General features: G+C 39.0%; 3 protein-coding genes across 5 annotated transcripts; 2 read left to right on the top strand and 1 right to left on the bottom strand.

Annotated features, from left to right (window-relative positions):
* Positions 1-2,728: 2,728 nt before the first annotated feature.
* Positions 2,729-6,061, bottom strand: LOC111578388 (lens fiber membrane intrinsic protein-like). 3 transcript variants are annotated; one of them, XM_055018012.1, is made up of 5 exons: positions 5,927-6,061; positions 4,895-5,103; positions 4,420-4,569; positions 4,202-4,336; positions 2,729-3,110 (listed from the first exon to the last, which is right to left on the bottom strand). In XM_055018012.1, the coding sequence occupies exons 1-5, from the start codon at positions 6,028-6,030 to the stop codon at positions 3,049-3,051; spliced, it is 660 nt and encodes a 219-aa protein (XP_054873987.1). In that variant the 5' UTR covers positions 6,031-6,061; the 3' UTR covers positions 2,729-3,048. The 3 variants fall into 3 exon arrangements, with proteins under 3 accessions (XP_054873987.1, XP_023140932.1, XP_035810917.1); XM_023285164.3 differs by having other exon boundaries at positions 5,797-5,933; XM_035955024.2 differs by lacking the exon at positions 5,927-6,061 and adding an exon at positions 5,562-5,720.
* Positions 6,062-10,118: 4,057 nt separating this feature from the next.
* Positions 10,119-16,867, top strand: ubqln4 (ubiquilin 4). Its single transcript, XM_023285115.3, has 11 exons — positions 10,119-10,292; positions 12,025-12,176; positions 12,392-12,540; positions 12,640-12,902; positions 13,070-13,228; positions 13,409-13,631; positions 13,742-13,881; positions 14,198-14,281; positions 14,923-15,038; positions 15,124-15,286; positions 15,385-16,867. The coding sequence occupies exons 1-11, from the start codon at positions 10,149-10,151 to the stop codon at positions 15,535-15,537; spliced, it is 1,746 nt and encodes a 581-aa protein (XP_023140883.1). The 5' UTR covers positions 10,119-10,148; the 3' UTR covers positions 15,538-16,867.
* A 2,415-nt stretch (positions 16,868-19,282) lies between these two features.
* On the top strand, positions 19,283-22,140 carry LOC111578366 (ras-related protein Rab-25-like). The gene is made up of 5 exons (XM_023285116.3): positions 19,283-19,618; positions 20,170-20,365; positions 20,579-20,772; positions 20,910-20,990; positions 21,076-22,140. Exons 1-5 carry the CDS (start codon positions 19,582-19,584, stop codon positions 21,201-21,203), a joined length of 636 nt encoding a protein of 211 aa, XP_023140884.1. The 5' UTR covers positions 19,283-19,581; the 3' UTR covers positions 21,204-22,140.
* The last annotated feature ends 3,222 nt before the right edge of the window (positions 22,141-25,362 follow it).

Genomic DNA, 25,362 nt, shown 5'->3' with positions numbered 1-25,362 from the left:
ACATGTGGCAGCTGCACCTAGAGTGCTTCTTGTTTGTACCAGAGAAATTCCTCCCGTATCTGTGTTTCCCTTTCAGCTAATCTTCTTTTAAAACACGACAAAATTAACAATCCAGAGGAGACACATGCTAGACATTGTGGTCAGTAAGTCATAACCAAAAAAACCCCCCAAAAAACCAACCAAGGCGCACCCTCGCCACAATGAAGACTGTGAGTTGAAACTTGCAAGTGCTAAATCCATTCATGACATTTTTGCAAAGCAGTGCATCTTGGTATGTGAGGTTATGACTTATTAACCACAATGAATTTCTAAGTCAACCCTCTGTCTCTTCTTGAAACATCCTCCTGTTTCTGATTCCTGTGTTTGTGAAGCAGCACTTCTCAGCCAACCCGCGGCCATTTGCTCATTGATTTATAAACTGATTATTTAAATTCTCCTCATGCAAAAGAGGATATTTTCCACTTTTAGGACAGTATCTCAAACTATGCACTTTCCTCTAATTCCTTCCCCTTGGTTCTGCTGTGGGGATGTTTGTGTTTTGCATGCCTGCACCTCCATGTCCCGCATAAACACCTGGGAGAAAATCTGCCTCAGAGAGCGACAGTGTTCCAGCGAGAGAAACAGCAGCTCTGCAAAATTAGCAGTATTGGAGGGAACTGTCACATATATCAGCAACTTATGTCAGTGAAAACTAGCAGGTGTTCTCACAAATGAGCAGAGCGGGTCGGTGTTGTTGGATTGGAGGGGTGACCTTGCATTCCTGCATCGAATCGCTCACCTATGAAACTATTTATTATTCTGTGAGTTTATGCATTTGGAGTACAGGTCAGGTTCTGTTCAAATACATGGGCAGTTTGAAAAGAAAAAATCTCTATTTTTGCAGTTCAGTGGAAATAATAATTTGATATGATAAATGCTCACAGTTTAGCATGCAGATAAATGAATGGAGATGTGCTATAAAACATCCCACAGTTGTGTAGTAAGTAGATATTTCTCATGATTTAGTTCATAAAAGCTGAAACAAAATGTGAAAATTTGCCAAGTCACACAACAGGTTATTAAGGCTTGACCTCAGTGAAAGCTTTAGACTGGGTTATGGAGGAATCTGGAGAAAAGCACACAATATTAGAGAGCTTATCTCTTTACAGCAGCCACCGGGACCAAGTATGGAAACTTGGATCAAGGGATCCGTCCGCTGACTGTTTACATTTCTCTCATTGTTTCTGCGTCACCGAGTAGCCAAAGCATTCATTACCTCAGCAGCTACTGCTCCTTTCCTCCCAGCTGATGGCGAGGGATGGACGAGTATCAAGGAAAAAGGAGGAAGCAGTCATTAAAGACAGCGGCAGTGAAACAATCACTGGCTGGAGACCCCGCCCGGGTCCCCCCCGGTCCAGGAACATGATGGAACATGATCTTCTTCTGTGGTTCTGTTTCATACTCACGCAAACACAAACAGCCGCCCTCCACTTTTCCATGTGGTGCCTCTCCTTGAGCACACTCAGGAGACGTCAACAAAAATGTTATGGAAGATCAGGCTGCTTGCTAAAGGCAAAGCTCTTTCCCATAAACAGCCACCCGATAAAGACCATACATTTTACTAGTAGTCTGGGGAAATCCTTGTCAGAAACACTGAGGCAGAGCAAAATGTGATGGCTTTAGGGGGAAACCTGAGACAAACATATGTAGCATTTAGCTTTGATGCATTGTTCTCTGCTGAGTAGACTAATATTTTCACATCTTGTTCTTTTCTGTAGCATATCTGGAGGAGGAACATCATTTTAATTCTCTATGATGCTGAATTTGCTTCATTATAAAGCAGTGATGGAAAGTAACTAAGTATATTTACACCTGAACTGTACTTTTGCTTCCACTCCACTGCATTTCAAAGGAAAATGTGGTATTTTCTGCTCCACTACATTTATGTGAGAGTCCACTTTAAAGAAGAAGAATTTAAACAATGGATAAGATATCAAATTTTAAAATACAGCACATTATTCAAGATTAAACCAGTGATTTACAACCTTTTGGCCTCCTGACGTGGAACAAAAAGCCATGTGTATTCGGGGTCACATTTCAGGTGTCTATGAGCTGTTAATAGCTTCATCTAACAGGGATTTTTCCCTTTAAACTTCTCACGTGGTTTAATTGTAGTGATGATCCAGTATTTCAACAGAAAATGAAAAATCAAAGAAAATGGAAGAACTGAATCAAATTTGTGTTTTAGAACTTTTTCTTCATTTGTCTGCAATAATTCATCAGATTTATTTGATGTCCCCGTATATAAAACCATATGTAAAGTTGTTTAAAGTTGCTCAAGCCTACAGCAGCTGTTCACACACTCATGCTTCATCATTAAAAATGTAAAGATATGTATAATACTATATTAATCAGAGCGATCAAACCTACACTCTAATGCTTTCACTACATTTTACTGCTTATTTCACTCTCATTCCTTTTAACTTGGATGACTTTGACTTGCAATGGAGTATTTTTGCATTGCTGTCGTGGTGCTTTATATCTTATCTTAGTACTTCTTTCACCACAGATTTCTACCAATAGATAAATGCTAAACAACCTGAAATTTTATTCAGGTATTTAGTTCCTGATTTAACATTTAACAATACAATGTGCACATCTCTCATCAGATGTTCTCTTTCAGTGTTGTGTTTCAGTGCTGCCATCTTCTGGAGGCCTTTTGGCAGAAAAGGTGCAAAAACTACATGAGCACTGAGGACCAGCTTTATTGAATATTGATAGGAAAAAAAGATGAAATAATACTAATATTCCCATGCAATCATTAGACACAGATTGCTTTTATTAATTTGATTTTCTTCAGTTCTATTATCGTGACTTTTCGTCAAATAATAATAATCCCTGTTGCAATGAATAAAAAACATTTTAGCAGACTGTCAGAGACCTTCAGTATCGGCACCAGACATCATCTCTTCAGTAGATCAGCCAAAGTTGCCTTCATGTGTTCTGCTTGCCTTCTATCCAAAATAGAAGAGTTCTCCGTTTTTTCTTGAACTAGCTGTGTGTCTCCTTCTAGCGTGGACCAGTTCCTCTCCTGCATTCACACATTCTGTAGGCGCATATGTAGAAAATACCTGCAGAAAGAAAGCATGATTTAGTCAAATATAGTATAAGAGTTAAGAAAAATACATGACTGCTCTCTGAGAATGCAATCTGGCTTTAGAGACTGCTGTATTTGGTAGTATGCACTGTAAAAAAAAATTTAATTAAAAAAAATAAAAAATAAAAAATCTATAAAAGAAAAACGTGTGAAAATCTGGCAGCAAGGGTGCCAGATAGCAATACAGCAAAAACTCATGGAATAATAACTTTCAAAACCTGTAAAATGATGAAAATAACAGCAAATATCTGTAAAACTATTTTATATTTAGTCAATTAAAATTTTACATTCGCATATTGTAAAAAAAACCAAATTATTATTTGTAAAAGTACAGATTTTTGATGTGGACATTATTTGCAATTTTGGTTTGTTTTTTGTTTGTTTTTTGTGCTTAAAATGTTAATTAATGAATTATTAATTATTAATATTGATTAATAGTGTTATATGATTTTACTAGACATTATCTGTAATTTCAAAAATAGTAATCTATATAAAATAGCAGCTAAAATATATATTTTTCAGTTGTTTATTCATATCATTTTCCTTTCAAATTGTCGGAAATGTCTGTAATATAACATCCTTTGCTGATGTAAAAACTGTAGAAAGAGTGTAAATTTATGATAAATTGTCAAAAGAACAATTTTTTTTAAATTACATGATGGTTTTGGCGAGTTGTTTTTTATGGTTAACATGTGAATTTATAATTTCATTCTGAAATTTTACGAGGTATTATCTGTAATTTATCAAAACAGGGAAAACATGTAAAATGGTTGCCAATTTCAGTTAAAATTTGTTTTAGAACATTTTTAACATTATGATATTAAATCAAAATTGTTATAAAGTCTGTTTTTCAGTGTTTACACACATTTTTGTTTCTGCCTAATCATACAATTTGAACAAAGCTTGAAATGAACTGAAAATATCCGTCAACTAAAAGTTATTTCCTAGAATATTTGACAGTAACTTCATGTAGCTATTGATTGTTTTGCAAATTCTGCAATATTTGCATGACAATGAGGTTTACATCTGGAAGACGACGTCCCTCTGGCCTATGTTCTTTCTTACCTGCGAAGAAGGTCATGAGCATAGCCACCCAGCCCAGTATGTAGGACCAGGAGAAGCGCCAGTCACCAAAACGCCTTCCCAAGAAGTTGACAGTCACCCCAGTGTAGATGGCCATACCCAGCAGAACAAAGAAAGCTGAGGGGGAGATAGAGAGGTTTGCGTCAGTGACACTAAGTGGATGTTGGTGTATTTGTCAAGCCAAAAGGAAGTCAACTCACTGGAGACAAAGAACATGATTCCTGCTGCAAAGGAGCGGTTGAACCTTTCGAAGGAGGAAAAGTGTGAAAAGGACATGATGCCAGCGATGATGCCGGCGAAGCACGACATCCCTGAGAGGATCATGAAGGCTCTGGTGGCATTCCAGTAGGCTGTAAGAAAACAGGGAGGAATCAGAAACAGAGTAAACGCGCTGTCACTGACTTATAATTATCCTTAAGTAACACTAAGGGGAGTACTGGGATGATTTCTGCTTTTCAAGTTTTCTATTTATCTCTTTCTGTTTGTATTAGAAAATCTTCTTTAAACACACTGTAATATTTTGCCACTGCTCAAGCAAATTAGCTATTTGGCCTTTCATATATACAGAGAGCAAGGCATAAAGCTCTCCAGTACAACAAAAATGAAACAGAATCACACTTCTGTATGCTCTTTTTCTACCCCACAGGGTTTGACAGCCACATACAGATGTCTTACCGATGCTGTCGGTCTGCATGTAGCACTTGTTGGACATGCAGTACCTCCAGAGACCCTGGTGGGCATAGTTTCCAGAGAGACGGTACTGCATCCAGTAGTCTGTGGCCGTGGAGACCACTAACAGGATGTTACCCACGATGGCACAGAACAGGCCCCCTCCCATGAAGCTGTACATCTTGAGCTGATATAAGGGGGCAGCTGCAGAGTAACTGGGAAAAAGAGTGGAAGTCAGACATGCTGCCAATATTGTAGCAACGTTCATGCATAGACTCACAATATATCAAGTCAGATTAAACACATTTGTACCCACATATGTAATAAAGAAGTCTATTAGCAACAAGCACACTGTATGAATTCAATAGGGTACATTTTTGTCATTAAGCAGCTTAAAAATGCGCCAGCACTCAGTACTAAATTCAGCCAAAGTAACATAACAGAACTACAAAAATCATTCTGATAGTGAGTTAAATATGACAGCATGGATTGAGCTTTGGAGCCCTGTTAAAAAAACATATATGATGCCACAACAACTGGAGAGACTGACAATATTCCTCTGTATATGAACCTGTAATTTATAGTAGCTTCAACATGTAAAATGCAGATTTCATTTATAATTCAATGACCAAGCCGCATGGTTATCTACTGCTTTCCCAGAAAGCAAATTTACCTCTTCGATACTGGAAACATCACAATTAGTTGAAGTGTCAGTCAGAACAGGTGTAAAAGCTATTCTTTATAATGTTGTTCTCTTTCCAAATCCTCATGTCACACCGGTGTTTGTTCAGCAGTGATGAGGGTTTATCTGATTCTGCCAGCCTAAATCCACTCACAGCCATCATAAATGTAAATGCATCGCTGTAAAATACATACTGAAAAACCTACAGTGAAATGTGATCCCTTACCTTGTTTCTGGAAATGCACCTTCTCGACTGCCCACCTTCCAGAGGAAAAGACAGAATCGGGCGGAGGGGAAAAGAGAGAGAGGGCTGTGGCTCAATTAGAGGGAGATAGAGAGTCACGCACAATACTCACCCAAAAGGTTGTCCCCTCGGTTTTTTTGTTGACGAAAGCAAAATCCTGTGTGTCTCCCTGTGTGAGGTGCACTTGAATACGAGCCTGCAGGGGCCACGGTGCATGTGACCCTGTACATCTGAGTGTGCCTCTGTGTGGGGTCCGTGGGGAATTAGAGAAAGGGTGGAGGTCCATGTTTCCTTTTTTTGGGGGGTTTTGTTTGTTTGTAAATGGCGTGCTCTAGAACTGGGGATATGCATAGGTATGCAGGACTGTTGTTGTCAATGCAACGTGCTGAAATAGACACTTTTCTTTCAGTGCTGTAACACTGTGGCAGCGTGGAGGGACACATATAGAGGGACGCTCTATAGCAGCAGCATCTCTTTATGTCTGCTAGCTCTGTCTTTACTACAATCAAATATTATATAGAACTTTTTTTTTTTATCATTGCTTCTGCCTTACAGACTAAATATTTAGAAAGCAAACATGTTTAGACACTAATATTAGAAAAGGAAAGTCCAACACAAACATGTGCATCTTTCTATTGTTCTGCCATTAATATACCCTAACTTTAACCATCACAACTAAACTCCTAATTTTGGCATTTATCCCAGACCTACACTACCAGTCAAAAGTTTGGACACACCTTCTCATTCAGTGCTTTTTATCTATTTGGATGATTTTCTACATTGTAGATTAATACTGAAGATTAACACTTTGTTTACAATATGCTTCTATATGTATTCTTTTGTAGTTTTGATGTCTTAAGCATTAATCTACAATGTATAAAATAATGAATAAAAATCATTGAATAAGAAGGTGTGGCCAAACGTTTGACTGGTAGTGTAACTTAAACCTAGTCTCAAACTTATTGAAGTTTTCAACAAAAAATGCTCCCACATGTCCTCACTGTGATACTTGCCACTTAGAATGTACCAACATAAAAACATAAGAAGACAAATAAAAACACTCTTTCTCACACACAATGAATTATCTGACTAATCAAATGAATTGTATATTATATACTAATGTGTCACTTGTATGGTGTTCACATTCTGTGATCAAAAATGTATTGCCAAAAGTTAAATTGAGTATCCAGTGGCATTGTGATTATTATTGGTATTTTTTTAAATTTAGCCTTTATTTAAACAGGTTGGTCCCATTGAGATACAATGACCTCTTTTTCAAGGGAAGCCTGGCCAAGACAGCAGCCAGAGAAACATTACAATTGCAACAGTTAAAAACAAAGAACACCAACAAAATGAATAAAATGCTAGATAGAAGCACAGGATTAAGAATTTACATTAAAACAACAACGGGTGTGATAAGCAGCTGCTGGAAGATCTTTCATATGGTTTTTAAAAGTTCCAATGGTGATGATTTCCTTTCGAGTCAACGTGTTCTGCAGTGAGTTCCAGGCAGCAGGTGCCGAGTACTTAAAACAGTGTTTCCCAAATTCAGAATAAACCTTTGGCATGTTTAATAAGTACAAATCATTGGAACATAAACAGTAATTGCTGTGGGTTTTAGAAATGTAGTCACATAAAATAGATGTAGATGTGCTTGTGGAATATGTGGTCTGAGTCACTGAGTGAACAACCGTCAGATACAGGCAGCCGTGGCCAAAATGTTGGAGAAGTGAAGCACACTTGAGAAAGGCTCTTCTGGTCGAACTACTCAATACAAAAAAGCCATTATCTGCAGTCCCCACACTAATTTACTGATTAAAACTAGTGATTAAGCCTGACATTTCAAGTGAATTTGAGAGTCACCATTAGCATGCAGCTAATAGATGCAGACAAAGAATGACGTCACGCTTCCCGCAGCGCAACTGATCATGTTGTGATGTGATGATGACCTTTGTCTCCTCAGATTCAGGCACAACTGAGTGGAAATAACACACCTAAATTCTGAAGTGAAATATTTGACTTATTAGTGAAACTTTAGAATAGAATAGAATAGAATAGAATAGAATAGAATAGAATAGAATAGAATAGAATAGAATAGAATAGAATAGAATAGAATAGAATAGAATAGAACAGAACAGAATAGAAAAGAATAGAATATCCTTTGTTAGTCTCACAAGGGGAAATTTGCAATGTCACACAGCAAAGTGACAGTAAGAAAAGCAAGAGAACACATCTATAAATTTAGACATAAAATATGTACACTGTATATACAATATAAATAAGAAAAAAATTTTAAAAATAAGAAAAAAAATACACACCAGGATACTAAAAACACAAATACAAATTTCAGAATACAAGCAATTTTTTAAGCAGTTTCTGAAATATACCATAAAACTTTAGCACCTAATTAACAATACATTGAAAAAAGAACATAATAGAATGTAAATTAATAATACGTATTCCACTTTAAATGTCGGCTACAAACTTAATAGTTAATTACTTATGGTTAATTAAGTATGACAATATGCATGCTGAAAACTTGGCATGGATTCTTTGAATATATGTTGTATGTTCAGCTTTCTGCAACCAGGTCATACAATAGCTTTTAATTATCTAAATAGATTCTTCTCTCTCTCGCTCTCTATTATTTTTTTACAACAAAAATACATGCTAAAGACACCAAACTTCACTTTAACTTAGGATTATTTTCATGATCAGTTCATCTCTCAATTTAGTTTTTGCTGAATAATTCAGCCGATTAAATCTGAAAAAAAGTGATCATCACAATAAGCAGACCCCAAAGTGATGTGTCAAGATGTTTTTTTGTCCAATATCCAAACATAATCAAATTATATTGATTTAAAGCGAAGAAAAACAGCTCATTTAACTATTTATGTTTGAAAAGAAAGCTAAATTTTTTAAAAAAAAATTATTAACATTTTAGTAATTACTGAGAACGCCTTGTTGATTTTAATGTTTCTTGAATAAGTGTTGGAGAACTTCCCTGCCAGTTGCCATTTGTCATTTACTACTACAGGATAAAGCAATTTTTTTCATAAACTGGTCAGTTTTGTGATTTTGATATACTTTAGTTCCAACTAATGGAAAGAAAACATTCAAAATACATATTCATCTAAAAATGAAGTGGGATGGAGCACCTTGCTAATTTACATCCTTTTATTGTGCAAACAAACTAATGTTTCAACTCTATTGTGTGTCCATCAGGGTCAAAGTGAGCAAAGACATGAAGCAATCACTTGTCACTGGGTAACTGGTTGAACAGGGATTTCAGACCTATTGGGTGACAGATACAAAGGTGGGAGGCGCCATAGTCACACCCCTAACTCCAAGTCAGGAACACAGAAAAATAGACCCCTCTTAAAGTTACAGACATAAAAATACAAGAACTACCAAAAAGATGATTTAAAAAAACTGAATAAATATCTGTAAGATGTAACAAACCAGAGCAAACATAACAAATAAAGACATTTCTTGATGTCAGAGATGAAAGTGAAAAGACAAAGGCACAAAACTACAGCTGTAAATATCTGTTAAGTTTGACAGCTTATATGAAACATGTAAAATTCAGTTCTTTATTAATGTCAAAAAGCTCCGCTGAGAATCACCAACTTCAACTTGTTTCTACAACACATTTAACTGTTTGTTTTACTGCACTTTGACTATCTCCGTGTGTGAAAACTTAAGGGTTGTATTCTCAAAATGAGTTTTTATTCCTACTCTGGACCAGAAAGCTCCACTTCAATAGCCTTTACATTCATAAAACTTTACAGCTTTATTCCTTTCTATATTCTGATGGTCTTACACAATGATTTATTCATAGATCATTCATAGCCTTAATTATAAATTGTTTAATTGATGAAAACAAACACACATAACTCATTTTTTCTCAGCTAGTTTTGTCAAATTCCTGCTCTGGAAAATAATGCAAATTATGATATTTTTACACATATAATACCCCATTCGTCTATTTAAACATAACATTTCAGAAAACGTGTAATGCTGAAAAAATAATGGTTTTGTAAGTAACACATTTACAAAGTTTCATGTGACAGTAAAATGTTGCCTTGTTCATATCCGCTGTTTCCCTGCAACAATAAAAATAACACCTTTAGAGACCTGAACTCCTTAATCAAACCCGATATTTAAGGAGACATGTCTGTTTCCAGTGTATGTCGTAGACAAGACGAGTAGCACATGAGACGAGATGAGCAGCAGACTCTGGACCTCATAAGCTTCGTTCTGGAAGCAGGGTTTGACCTCTTGTGACCCGGAAGCTGACGCCAGAGCCGAGCTGTTCCATCGGCGGAGTAAAGATGGCTGACCAAGGCGCCGCAGATCCTGGTAATAACAACAATAATAAACCTGAAGCCTCGGAGGGAACTATTATAAAGGTCACAGTGAAAACCCCGAAAGACAAAGAAGAAATCGCCATCGCAGAAGATGCCTCTGTCACTCAGGTTGGTTGGGATCGCAGGGGGGAGCTGGCTGGTGCGGCTCCTCGCCGTGTTCTAACGTCATGCCCCTGCCCACAACTTCAGCTAGGAAGCTAACTAGTTAGCTTTGTTAGCATTTGTCGTCACCCTTACCGGCTAACTGGTAGTGCGTGAAATCAAAGGGGCTGTGTGTAATGGAAGTATTACTGCTTAGATTAACATTTCTTCGGCGATATTAACGTTGTTGACACTCGAAAGAACGTTACGACCACGCTTCTATTTGAAATTGCTAACCGGCTAGCCGCTAACGGTAGCAGTTAGCTAGTTAGCTATCTCAGCTTGAGCTTACGTTTGCTAACTATGTAGCCAAACAAGTGTCAGCTGACGGGTACGCTCATGCTATGCCTATTCCAAAAAGCAATAATGGGCTGTTAGAACCGTGATTAGTGGGTTTAGATTGATTATATGCCGAATCGTTTTCATTTTCCATTTCAGCCCAACAGTTTTTAAAGAGCTAAAGGCTTGCTTTCACTCTAGAACATTCTCACTGCTGCCACTGAGTCATTCAGGTTTCTTGGGAATATGTAGTATTCTCAGAGCTACTGTTGGCTTGGCGACTTGATCCACTGAAACCAAAACGCAATGTATGTACATAGAATGAAGTGAGTCTGTTTAGCTTTGTATGCCGGGGCTTGTTTTACTACTGTGTTTTGTGAAGTAGCCATTATTGAATGGTCGTTTGTGTTTCATCTGTCATTATTTGCATGTTTAATGTTTGAACACTGGACTTGTATCTCGGTCTTTTAAACATGTTATGTCATCTTTAAGCACATGTGGCTTTATATTTGATATATGCAAAGTAAATACTTTGCTTTTATTGATATGGACGTTTTATATAGAGAAATATGAATCTGTTTAAGCTGAGAACTAACATGAATATCAGCATTCTCTATTCTTTGTTCTTCATTTTGACAATCGGTAGCTTTCATAACGTGGTTTCCAGTCTTCTGTGTTCTACACAAAACGACAATAATAAACAACTGTTCAAAATGACATATCATTGGGACAACGGTGACAGAACACACCAAACACTAACATCAGTAAAAAAGTGAAAATATACAGCATTGGGGTAGAAAATAGAGGAACTGAAATCAAAACTGATAATCAAAAGAAATATTTCCAAAGAATGCCAGACAGAAAGGACTTAACAATGGTCATGTTGAAGTAAGATGAGTTTTAGTTACAGCAGCAGAAAGAAAATCTACTTATGGTCTGCTTTATGTTGGCAAGTTTCAGGACAAAGACCTCATTACTAACTATTCTTACACAATCATTATTTGTAAACAAGACCCAACCAGATGATCTGTAAATACCTTAAATAAACTTTCTTGATAGGCCTAATTCTTGGTGCACTGTCTTATCTGTCATCAGCTTTCAAAATCATTACGCTAAAAAGTGAAAGCACTACTAATTGTAGTTTTGTTTGTGAATAGTTCCTCACAAAATAGTCGAGGAGTAATGGTAATTTGGTAGATTTAGAGTGCAAGACCACTGCTAATAGGATATAAGTAAGAATACTTTCTTGGAATTGGGTTCTTTAAAGCTTGAAGGTTGCAATAAAACAGATTAGAGCAGCGCTACTGATGTGAAACCATCTCATTCTTGAAATTATGCTTTTCTTCTCTAACTGCCTCCTTATATGTCGTCAGTGTCTCTCATTGTTCATTTTCATCTTTTTTTTCTCCCCCTTCTACAGTTTAAAGAAGAGATCTCGAGGCGGTTCAAAGCCAAACAGGACCAGTTGGTTCTGATTTTTGCAGGGAAGATCTTGAAAGATGGGGACAGCCTCAGCCAACATGGTATCAAAGATGGCCTGACAGTTCATCTAGTCATAAAGACAGCACACAAGTAAGACTACATTATTAAACGAGGCATGCTGGGTCACAAAACATTTTGTAGCAGTCCTTTAAGATGATTTGATTAGTTCTGCACAATAATCCTGGTGTGCAGCTCAGTGAGTTTTCTTATTGCTGCATTTATGTTAAAATTTACACAATGTTGAGACCCACAATGAACTGACAGTGTTACTGAATTTTGCATATGTGCACATATTATTTCTGTAGGGCTGGAGATGGTGGTAGCACCTCAGCCTCTAGCTCAACTTCCACTCAAGCAGGCAGTACCTCCACCTCCAGTCCACCCACCAACCCCTCCTCCACAACAGGCTCTACTGGCTCTGCCCCACCACCCACACAGACGCCCAACATATTGAGTGAGTCTATTTCTGTTTAATTGTTTACACTCAAACCCGTTTCACTGGTTGTCAAATATGATCCATTTAACCATCATTTAACCACCTGTCCTCCCTCAGCTGGCTTTGGAGACCTGGCTGGTCTGGCAGGACTTGGGATGGGCTCAGCTAACTTCATGGAACTGCAGCAGCAGATGCAGAGGCAGCTCATGTCCAACCCAGAGATGCTTTCTCAGATTATGGAGAACCCGCTGGTGCAGAACATGATGTCAAACCCAGACCTGATGAGGCAGATGATCATGGCTAATCCTCAGATGCAACAGCTGATGGAACGCAACCCTGAGATCTCCCACATGCTCAACAACCCTGAGCTCATGAGACAGGTAGAAGAAATACAGAGAGACTGAATAGCTTTTAATTAGCTAGTGCACACATGATTACACTGGATTCCGGCAGCATTTTTCCCCCAGTTTTTTGTAGGATTTTGACAAGCTCTGTTGAAATGTACCTTAACTGACCTCTCCTCTCTTGTTTTTATCACACCTTCCAGACAATGGAGCTAGCCAGGAACCCAGCCATGATGCAGGAAATGATGCGGAACCAGGATCGGGCTCTGAGCAACTTGGAGAGCATCCCAGGAGGTTACAATGCCTTACGGAGGATGTACACAGACATCCAGGAACCTATGTTCAGCGCTGCCAGGGAACAGGTAACTATGAGGAATGTTTACCAATCAAATCTCTGTTTGTGTGCTCTGTTGAAGTCTTTATTAGGATTCTTTCCCCTCATTCTGTAGCATTTCTGAAAGCTTTATTTGCCACTGTCACATAGCTATACCTATATTTTGACTTTTTGTGTTTCCAAATATGTCCTAACTCTTTCCCTTTAGTTTGGCAGCAACCCGTTCTCAGCTCTAGGTGGAACCTCTGAGTCTGGTGCCCAGCCGTCACGGACAGAGAACCGGGAGCCCCTTCCCAATCCATGGGGGCCACCGAATTCTTCTAACCCCTCAGAAAGTGGAGCAGCCAGCACAGGAAGCACTAGCACCACTGGGGGAACCAATCCCAGTGTGTCCAACCCTCTGGGTATCAATCCGGGGAGTCTAGGAAATGGTAAGACAGACAAGGCCATGGTTCCTAAAGCAGTGTACTCATCCATTCATTGTGCATGTTTATCAGTTACTTTGTTGAATTGTTTACAAATGATGTTCTTTGTGTTGCAGGCATGTTCAACAGCCCGGGCATGCAGAGTCTACTGCAGCAGATCTCAGAAAACCCTCAGCTGATGCAGAACATGCTGTCTGCTCCCTACATGCGCAGCATGATGCAGTCACTGGCTCAAAATCCAGAGTTGGCCTCCCAGGTGAGAAGCAGAAAGTTGTATACATATGCACACATTTACACATCCATATATGCCACCATACAGAATAGATATTTCGATTTAAACCCTGCAGTTGTAGATTAATGTATTGACCAAGTTTACAGCAGAGTGCTGCTGCGTGACACAAAGGACATCAATTTTTCAGGTTCTGTTTTTAAACCATTTATTTGTGTTATTCAACATTTGTTTGAAATCTTTAAGGTTCAGAATTATAATTTAAACATCAACTTTAGTGAGTAAGCAGCATAACCGGGTGAGGAATGAAAAATTACCTTGACTTCTTTTCTCTCTCTTCCAGGTTTTGATGAATAATCCCTTGTTTGCCGGAAACCCACAGCTGCAAGAACAGTTCAGAGCTCAGCTGCCTATCTTTCTGCAGCAGGTACCTCACACTTTTCAGGCCAATAACTCAGTTCTAGATTTTTCCCTCAAAAGACACAAAAACAGACTGTGATAATGAATAGCATTTGTTATAGCTTTATTTTCCACTGTTACATAGCTATACCTTGACTTGCATATAAGGTACAGTAAACTGTAGCAAGCGTCAGTCCAAGTGTAAGTTAATATTGAGAGGTGTTTGACTGCTAGGGCATGGTGATAAATCAAATATTTCAATTAATGTGAATTTTTGTGTTTTGCACAATGTGAAAAATGCCAGTGGATATGTGCGACTGTGATATTTGTGATTCAGATGCTAACTTCTGTCCCAATGCCAAAACCACAACTGAAAATGATGTTCATATGTTTTTATTTAGTCTTTACTGCTCAGTTGATTCTGGTATCTCTTGGATTGCACATATATGCAAAACATTTCTGGTTGCTAGTTTCTGTCTTTTTGTTAAGGTTGTGGTGATTCTTCATAAATTGTTGGTCAGAATGCCAGAGGTTATGTTGCTCTAATTATACATTTGCTTTGTCAGTTAGTTGTGTGTTCATTTATTTACTGAAACTTACTGTGTATTATATGCACTGCTAATTGTTTGAGTGGCTGACTCATTGCTACCGTTTTTTGTTGGGTTTTAGATGCAGAACCCAGAGGCGCTGTCAGTGATGACCAATCCCCGGGCCATGCAAGCGCTAATGCAGATTCAACAGGGACTACAGACGCTGCAGACAGAAGCACCGGGTCTTATGCCCAGGTATGTTTACACATCTTACTATACTGTACATGTTGCATTTTGTATCAGATGTAATTTGAACTATTGTTTTTTACTTTTGGTCTAGTTTGATGACAGGGGGAATCCCTGGCATACCCACAGGAGGGGGCTTGCCTGCAGAGAACCCTGCTTCATCACCCAGCACTGCTGGAGCAAACCCCGCCCAGCAACAGCTGATGCAACAGATGCTCCAGATGTTTGCTGGAGGAGGTGGAGGAGGAAGTGCAACGGTACACACCGACTCATATGCCCAAGAATTGCATCCTTCATACCTGTATGATTTTTTTTTTTTTTTTTTTTTAAAGTTCCATTCATTCTCTTCCTGCAGACCCAGACCCCAGAGGTTCGGTTCCAGTCACAGCTGGATCAGCTGAACGCTATGGGCTTCATCAACCGCGAGGCCAACCTGCAGGCCCTGATCGCTACTGGAGGAGACATCAACGCCGCTATCGAGAGACTGCTGGGCTCACAGCCCTCGTAAAGACATACAGTACATACTGACACACAGACACACGCCTTCATACATGCCTAACTCATAAACACCCCCAGCATCTACAGATAACCAAGAGAAATTTAAGTGTATTGTCCCAAACTTTACAGAATATACTTGGGCAGGATCTGTTAGACCCCCATTCTACATCTGTTACCAGATCATTCCCTTTTCCCAATCCTTTAATTTTTACGCATCATCCAACCGGATCTGTGTCTCAGAGTGCTGCCGTAGAGTCGGACTGAACCACTCTCAACTCGAAGGGTGTTCCGGTGCAGAGAAAAAGGAGCGAAAACCTCTCCTGAAAAGAGATTCCCAACCATTTTGTTCATTCATTGAGTTCAGTTACAAGATCCAGATTAAACCCATGTGATGTGATTGGTAGTTGGCTCTGTTTCATACATGACCACTGTGAGGCAGTTTGTTTGTATTTAACTAGCAAGTTGATACATGAAGATGTTCTGGCATACAGGCAGTAATCCTGATCATGAACAGGAAGATATCTTGTCTATACAGAAGTTCAACCTCATTCCTCCCTCTCTCCTCGAACATGAGATTCTACATAAATAGCTGTTTTTGCCCAACAGCTTCCACTATTTATTGCAAGCGCTTATGAGAACGATGCCCTCCACACTTCCCTAAAGTTGTAATTTGTCATTCCAGAACGAAGTGCCCACTCATGGGTGCACCGTTTTTTTTTTTTCTTCTTCTTCTGAGGCACCACCTGCTGTCCTCCACTGCCCTGTAGGAGCATTGTCAGCAAATTATAGCCTCACTCAGTGGGTTAATTAGAAAGCCCCTCCAATAAATTCCACACAACATCATTCAGAACTTTTGCCATAATCAAATATGACATGGCAGCATCTTTGAAGCAGGGGGCGCTGTTAGAATGAACATGAATGAAGCAAAACAAGCTTTCCTTTCATTTTAATCTGATTCTTCATTTTATTTTCTGTTTTCTTTTCTTTTTGAGGTGCAGTTAGTACCTAGAGATAACAAATGATTTGTCTCACTTTAAATAAATGTGGAAATCAAGTGAGTGAAGAGAAAAACGTAATGAAATAATGGAAAGGCTTTACAAACAATTTTGGTATGGTGGCACCATACGTTTCTCAAATCAAGATCTAGGTTGTCTTATTATTTTTTTTTCTTTTTGAAAATCTCAACATTGTAGTTGTGGTAACCTTGGCAACTGCTTCTATAGCTTTGCTTTGTCTGTTGACCTCAGCTGAAAAAAAAAATCCATCTCCCAATTGAACATGTTGAAACTAACTTTTAACAGTACTGTACTAAAAAAAAAAATAAAACATGGTCAAAAACATATCAGAGCGGTGTCAGTTGATTACAGCTTTGTGATGGTGGTTCACATTTTTATAAAGTAATTCAATTTATGTTTGTTGTTTAATGCTAAGTGTTGCATATGGAGACAATCTGAAATCTGAAAATGTGTTAAGGACAGTTGGCACAGATATGGATAGCACTTTTCCTACACAACCCATAGTTTTTATTTAGTACAACAGACTTTAATTGGTGTTAATATATTACACAATACAATATATTGTTTCAGCATCGACATCACAATCTGTAATCATGTGCAATAGTCACCTGGCAGGAAGTAAAATGTGAAATCAAGCAAATTACTCCAACAACTCAAACACAACTTTTTCCCTAACTTTATTTAATGACGCACAGTTTGATGACATGCAGGCTCCACATGTGCACAAGAAAACAGGGGAAAAACACTGGAATGGAAGATTTGGTTGCAAAAACGTGACACATCAGTGGAAATATTTCCGCAACAGAAAAGAATCACGGTGACCAACTCTGTACAGCTAATTTGTTTAACCATTTAAATGAGCACCACGTGGCCCTGTAAAAGTGCAAAGCCAGATCTGAATACCATCCAGAGCAGAAACTATTTTGGATGCCTTTGTCAGTGTTTCACCACATGAGAAAGGTTCCAAATGGCTGTGTCACAGTTTTTCAAAATGAATTTTTATTTTGTATGCAGATGCACTCTGCTACAAAATAACCCCAATTGTTCTATTATAATAAATTCTCTCTAAATAGAGTTATTCCAGTCATTTCATGAAAACTAGTGTAGGTTTTCATATCGCACAGAACAATAAAATATTGCTTTTTAATTTTATTTCCAATATAGTTTGGCCCTGGTCAGTGCACAACAAATCAGTTGAACGTGCACCACATCATGAGCCACAACATTAAAACCAGTGACAGGGCAAGTGAATCATTATCATCTTCGTACAAAGCAATGGGAAACCTCAAGTTCTGACATTCGTGCGAGTTTTGTTTTGACATTTTTTTTTAACATATGACCTACCTAACAGCCCGAGGAACATGACAAAGAACTTAAGACCTTTGAGTCGCCATCCTGTAACCCAGAGCAGCCAAAGAATCTGCTGCCAACATGCCAGACAATAGGGAGGCCTCTGAAGGTCTCGTGTACTTGGCCTGATGAGTCGGGGCTGTTTAATTGGCATGAGGCGGTTCAATGTTGTGGTCCATTGGTCAGTGTAAAATGTATTCACACAGATGCAAATATAAACAAATTCTCACTATGAATTTTCCAATCAGATTAATTCTATTTATTAAGTTTTTTACTGGCAATAGTTGTTCTGAGGAGATTTGTCTGCAACAGGCAACTAAACTTAATAAAATGCTTCATCTTCTCTATACAATTTTTTTTTTCAGAAAATTATCAGGAAATTATCAAGTCATTAAGGATCTATAACAGGGGTGTAAAACTCATTTTACAATACAATACAATAACTTTATTAATCCCCAAAGGGAAATTCAATTGTCTGGAGTCTCCTCTGTTTACTTTAAATAGAATAGAATAAATTAAATTTTAGTTCAGGGGCCACATACTGCCCAATTTGATCTCAAGTGGGCTGGACCGGTAAAATCACAGCATAATAACTTACATAACCACAACTCCAAATTTTTCCCTTTGTTTAGCACTAAGAAAGTGCTTTCTGAAAATGTTGACATTTAATGAACTATGTGCTTAAGATAAGAAAGCTTTATTGTCATTATACACAGTGTACAATAAAATTCCAGACCACTTTCTCCCATTTAAACATATAAATAAGTTAAGAATAAAAAAATAGCTAAATAGTGGAGCAAAAGACATCAATAGAAATCTTTACAAAAAATAGATCTAGAAATTATTTAAAATATACAGTTTTGCAAATTTACAATTTTCAGTTCATTTCTTCTCTATAATTTTTTACACTGTGCAAAGTCATCCAGAGGGCCAGTTATGGCCCGCGGGCCGCATGTTTGACACCCTTAACCTATAAAATAAAGCATTATGTATCAAACAAGGCTAATGTGCTTAGGATTAGTTTGTTGCTAGGAAATTGATAGTTTCTCCTGACTGTGAATGAATGTGAGCCTGAACTGTGAGTTTGTAAGTTGTGTCTGTGTTCATACAGAACATCCTGATTTTTAACTGTGTCCTACAAAACAATTATAAATACAATCAAATTAAGATGCAAACATCAGGACAAACCAGACTCTCTGCCTATGGTCCTGTGAGCCTCAGATGGATGGGTGAAATGGTGACGTGTTGTTGAACTCAGATCCACCTGTTAGGTGAGGTCTATTGTCATACAAATGATCAGAATCAGGGAATGAAAAGAGCAAAGCAGAGGGCGGAGTCTGTACCCTGAGGACTACCTGAGCTGTTTTACCTGTTCCACCTGCTCTCAGCCCTCCTTCAGGTGTCAGCTGATGAGCGATCTGGACTCCTGCCTGGCCGTCCGTCCTCAATCAGGAGCTACCCTTATCCACAGATAAAGAAGGAAGCAGCCCAACCTGTTCTCCTTTTCTCCTCCATTTTCACCTTTAGTCTCTCTCTCTCCACACTGGAGGGAGAGACGGAGGATCGAGGCTGCGTTTCCCTTCAGTCTGGCTCTTTTCTTAACTCTCCTCTACTTTGGGAGCTCATTTTCAAAGTGGCTTCAGGATATTTACTGAGTCAAACAGGAACCTTCCTCCTCCGAAGGCAACATGGGGTCCGATGATTCGTACAATTTTGTCTTTAAAGGTGAGTCGTGTTTACTTAAGCTGTGATTGTGTGGGAAGAGATAAAGCTTTTAGTGTCTACTAGTGTGTGTTTGTAGACGCTGAGCGTGTCAGGTGCAGCTCTGTAGTTTCAAAGGAAGAGAGGGGGAGCGTTGAAAGCAGGAAGTGATCGCTTTATCTCCATTTGACTGTAGAACATTTGACCTTTGACCCATAAGAAAACACAATCTTACATGTCCTGCTTCACTAAGTTGGGTGGTGTGAATGTTTATTTCTTTATTGAAATAAACCACCTCTGGTTTTCAGTTCCATTCATTGCAATACAGAGTCAGCAGCAGGGTAGATGTGCCACGTTTGTGTGACGTAACAGTGTCTGGAGTCTCGTAAGCGTGACAGAAAGTCTACACGGAGACAAAGGATCTCTGATTCATTACAGAAGGCTAGAGTTTTGAGCAATAACCGGTTCATATATATTTGTCCTTATAGTGTGCTAAAATTGAGTTCAATCGGAGTCTACTTTGGTGAATCAGATAATGTTTTAGTAATTATCCTTTGCTTCCTTGTGTCTGTCAGTGGTTTTGATAGGGGAGTCTGGTGTAGGAAAGAGCAACCTTCTGTCTCGCTTCACCAAGAATGAGTTCAGTCACGACAGTCGCACCACCATCGGTGTCGAGTTCAGCACCCGGACTGTTCAGCTGGACAACTTCACCATCAAAGCTCAGATCTGGGACACAGCGGGGCTGGAGCGCTACAGGGCCATCACCTCAGCGTGGGTGCACACACACACACACACACACACTATATACACATACCAAAGAGGGGTGAGAATTATCACATTAGTGCTGGCTCACACATGCGTGCCAGTTTAAATAACACTGATCTCAGTGCATGTTATTACCAGTCACACCTCTTTCATGCACGCTTCTGTAACTGTTTCCAGTTTCAATGTGAGATCCACCCCATGTTTGCTTTGCGGATTCAGGTATTACAGGGGAGCAGTCGGAGCACTGCTGGTCTATGACATTAGCAAGCACCTGACCTATGAGAGCGCAGAGAGGTGGCTGAAAGAGCTGTACGACCACGCAGATCCTCACATTGTGGTGATGCTGGTGGGAAACAAGAGCGACCTGGACAGCCTCAGGACCGTTCCCACGGACGAGGCCAGAGACTTTGCAGGTCGATTGAGTGGCATTGTCTTTGTTTTTGAATGTTTAGTTGGGATATTTTCAATGTATTTCACATATTTATGTCTAATTCTTGTGACAATTAGGTGCCAGTATTGATCTTTCCTGTTCTTGCTACTATACCTCCAGATAAAAGAGGTCTTATGTTCATGGAGACATCAGCTTTGGACTCCACCAATGTTGAAGCAGCTTTTAATGAAGTTCTAACAGGTACAGGCATTCAGACACAGCATCAAAACACACATCTTTACCTAGACTTGCATCGTGACCTTGTTTGTCTCCCCTTTTCCTCCAGCGATCCACAGGAAAGTGGCCAGCAGAGAGGTGACCCGTGGCTCCATCAGCGCCGTGACCCTGTCCAGCCCACTCGGACCGAGCAGCGAGGCGCAGGAGGAGCGCAGGGGCTGCTGCAGTAGCTCCTAACGGACTGCAACCCTCCGTGAAGGTTTGATCTGTCCAATGATGAACCGACGTCACGCCTGACTGTCGCTCAGTCATGACGGCCACACACATTCTGAAGAGTGAGGTGCCTGCTTGATGCTTGAAGAGTCAGTGTTCCCACTTCTTAATACAGGGTGTCCATAAAGTCTCTTTACAATTTTAAGAATTTATTACAAAAGCAGTCGATAAGATATCTTAACCAGATTTGTTTTATTGTAATCAGTGGTTGTCAAAGTTTTTTCTACCTCATTTAATACACCTATATGGGCACCATTAGTTGCATGAAGCACATCAAGACGCTACTTGATTTCTTGCCATGTTTGCTGTGCATTGCCTCATCAATGGTGGCAATATCGTCAGAAATCTTTTGCTTCAAGTCAGTAATGTCCCGTATCTTTGTTCGATACACGATGTATTTAACATAACCCTACAGAAAGAAGTCCAAGGGAGTAATATCTGGTGAACGTGGTGGCCAAGGAATTGGCCCATCCCTTCCAATCCACCGATCTGAGGAGTAGCCATTTTTTAGGGTTTCATTTAACAGTACCTCTTTCATCAACAGGATACATGAAACGCACAATTTCAGTGTGATTACAAACTTTAATAAATGCCGATTACAATAAAACAAATCTGGTTAAGATATCTTATCAATTGCCTTTGTAATAAATTCTTAAAATTGTAAAGAGACTTTATGGACACCCTGTATATGAAAGCTGTATAGTATATAACTCAAAAACTGCTGATGAAGTGTTGCAAATGTTGAGTAAATCCATATTTTATACACGATATGTCTTGTGATGGCTGATGGGCATTTTCTGCAAAAGACAGCTGTGCAGTTGTTTTTCTCTTTTTTTGTAAAGTTTTGTTGCTTTTATAAAGGAATGCATAGGGATTGACTTGGAATAAATTATTTATGCTACTTTCTTGGTATGTAATTACCACACAATTACATCAATTTACCATGCATGGGGCCTAGAAAGGAAATTAGATTTAGGAACAGGAGAGAAAAAGGAAGTAAAAGTTTTAATGTCAATGTAAATCAAATTGCTGTGAGTATTATATTTTAAAATCGGATAACTTTAATATACACTACCAGTCAAAAGTTTGGAGGACACACCTTCTCATTCAATGCTTTTTTTTTTTTTTTTTTTTTAATTGTTTTCTACATTGTAGATTAATACTGAAGATTAACACTTTTGTGTTGGCAACATAATTTCATAAGTATTCTTTTATAGTTTTGATGTCTTCAGTGTTAATCTACAATGTATGAAATGATTAAATAGAAAACACTGAATGAGAAGGTGTGTCCCATCTATTGACTGGTAGTGTATATTTTGCATTATTGAGATAGCATTATAGATATGTTTAACATGTAAATATTCAGTGTTGCAGCTGGATGAGATACCGTAAATTTTAACTAATTTCTGAGCTGTTTGTGTAAATTCTCAGTCTTCCAGGTCATGTTAATGCTAAATCCTAAATCCTCTTTTAGGTTCTTGAGGAAATTTGTCCTCTCGTCTCGTTTTGAATTGAATATCTTCAAGAACCTAAAAGATAAGTCCAGCTGGTGTTTACAGAAGCTGTAACAGATCTAGGATCGTTTATTTACTGTTTGATAGTCAGATTTTTAAAAATCAGTCATCTTCTTTATTTGATATTTGTGAGAAATTAAAAGACATTCACTCTGTAATGAGGAAAACTGCTTCATTTTAAGTAGTCATACTGAAAAGATGTTGGAAACCTCTGATTTGCAGTCATGATTTAAAGCTGTCCAGCCTCCTCTCGGCCTATAGATGGCAGCACTGATGCTGTAAAGTTAATTGTGAGGCTGCTGTAGCGAAATACATTTGTCCCCTCTCTCATTTCCTTATTAACTCCACTAGGTCTCACACTACCATCTCATCTCTTACTGTTCAATGCATTAACGATCACGATATTTAGCTCGTGTGCGGTGTTGTCGTCATGGTAGCAACCTGCGATGCCTTCTCGACAAGCTATTTGACGTGCCTGTGAAGGAGGGAATTAATTTACACTTTCCCCATAAATAGCAAATTCGTCCACAGACTTAATGTGTCACTGTGTGTATATATGTGTGTGTGAATGCAGAAGATCTCCATACCGTGGGTGTAATCGGACAGGCTCATATGGCACAACTGTGAGAATATAAATCTGCAGCAGCGGTAGTTAATGACATTCTGGACAGATAGTGCTCTATCTCTGGCTCACAGATGTGCATAAGGAGTCTTTACTGTGGTGTGAGTGTGTGTGCATGTGTGTGTTCGTGCAGAATCCCCCCAAGCAAGATTTCTCTGCTCCAGATGATTTTTCTTTTGCTACAGAGAAGTCACCACAAATGCCTTTATTAAGTTTCTCTTATGAAAATATGATAGGAAGGGTCTGCGCCGGGCAGTAAATGTTTAATTATATCCTGTGAATGAGGATATTTTTATGGGCTGAGGAAAGACATCTGGTGTAATAATCCATTCAGACTGAGCAGCCTGCACAGGTTGAAAGCCCGGTCGTGAAATCTGGAAATCTTGTCCTGAGCCCAGAGGTAAGGGTTCGCAAAAATTGTGAAATTAAAAAAATAAAAAATTACAAGATCTCTGTTCTTTTTATTTTTTTTTTGTCAGACTGAGCAATGATGCAATATTTTCTTCTACCACTTCACAGACTCTCGCAAATTCCTCCTGGTCTGTCGATCCGTGTCTGACCCCACCCTAAAGGTAAAGCCCTCACAGTGGTTGGAAAGAATGGGATTTAGCGCACACATGTGGCGGCCATTACCCACATGCTACTAGACATGTGTAGCTTGTAAAAAGCCACGTCTAAAACCAGCGCTCATACATGCTAAAGTGATGAGTGGTATGGCACCTCTGACCCCGCCATGGATTTGTTTATCTGCTGTTTATGATTCCTCCCCCTCCAGTGCAGTGAGTCTGAGGGGAATCTTATCTCCCAAGAATTTCAAGTTGCAGCATCGCATCTGTACGGCTTTAACTGTGACCTTTGACTTCTCGGAGGAGGGCTCTTCTGTTTTTTTAAAACCAGCACTTATGAAATCCATCATTTCTGTTGAATTGCGGTTTCTCTTCTCCACAATTCCTGATTTCACAAGCTTTTTTCACAAACTTTTTGGACCTTATGCTGACTTATGCTTCTTGTGTTTGCTCTTTTTTTGTTTATATGCGCAATTAACAGAGACATTACTATGAGAATTGGAACAAACTTTCATTCGCTTAGAAAAATCATCTCACAAAACAAATGTACTCGCTTGTTAATTAGTTTTTCTTAGGATGTTTAGTTTTGTGTTGAGCGTGTTCGGTTTTTGAGATAGAAGACAAGCAGCTTCTCTCACTTAAAGCTGTTTATTCTGCAATGCCAAGTAGCTTGATATCAAGGACCGTTACTGTTCAGAGGACGATTCCCAGGAATGGATGAAGTTCACATGTGCAGAGTCTTTTTATGGAATGTGCAACAATCTTATTGGTCAAAAACAGTTGGAGAGGAACTGCGTTTAACTCAGCCCTCTCTTCGTTGGTGCACAGACATGTCCTTAGCATATTGGCACACAATCCCTCCAAGGATAAGACCTTGTGTTTTGCAGCTAAATCCATGGTCATAAGTTGAGAAAGTAGTCATGAAAAAAACCTTGAAATTATTGTGTTCTTTAGCAAAACTGAGCCCTAAATCTCTCCTAATGGGCAGCTTTGAAAGTAGCTCGCTGCCATACATCTATGAGTATAAGTGGATGATTGGAAGTAAAGCAAAATGTGTGTAGGTTTACGAAGTTAAAATACAGAAATCTTGAACTTGCACCTGGCATTGGCAGTCCAACTTGTGTTTTACTACTGTGTCTAATTGTTGCATCTGTGCATTCACACACACACACACACACACACACACACACACACACACGGGCAGCCAAAGTCTAACTGTGTGTGTCAGAGTGGCATCTTGCATTCCTCTGTCATCCTGCATCTGTCAGCGAATGTCAGCAAAAGAACCCAAATTTCATATTTCCACCTCGGCTGACATCATCGCGTAAATAGAATCAAAGTCAATGCACGCTGATTACCATGGTGATGTTGTTATGGCGACCAATCAAAGGGAGAGGTGAGCCAATGGGTGGTTGTGTGTT

Source organism: Amphiprion ocellaris, chromosome 15 (genome assembly GCF_022539595.1).
Source record: "Amphiprion ocellaris isolate individual 3 ecotype Okinawa chromosome 15, ASM2253959v1, whole genome shotgun sequence".
In the NCBI taxonomy this organism is placed as follows: domain Eukaryota; kingdom Metazoa; phylum Chordata; class Actinopteri; family Pomacentridae; genus Amphiprion; species Amphiprion ocellaris.
Note: the sequence above shows the minus strand (reverse complement) of the source record. Positions and strands in the feature narration are given on the sequence as shown.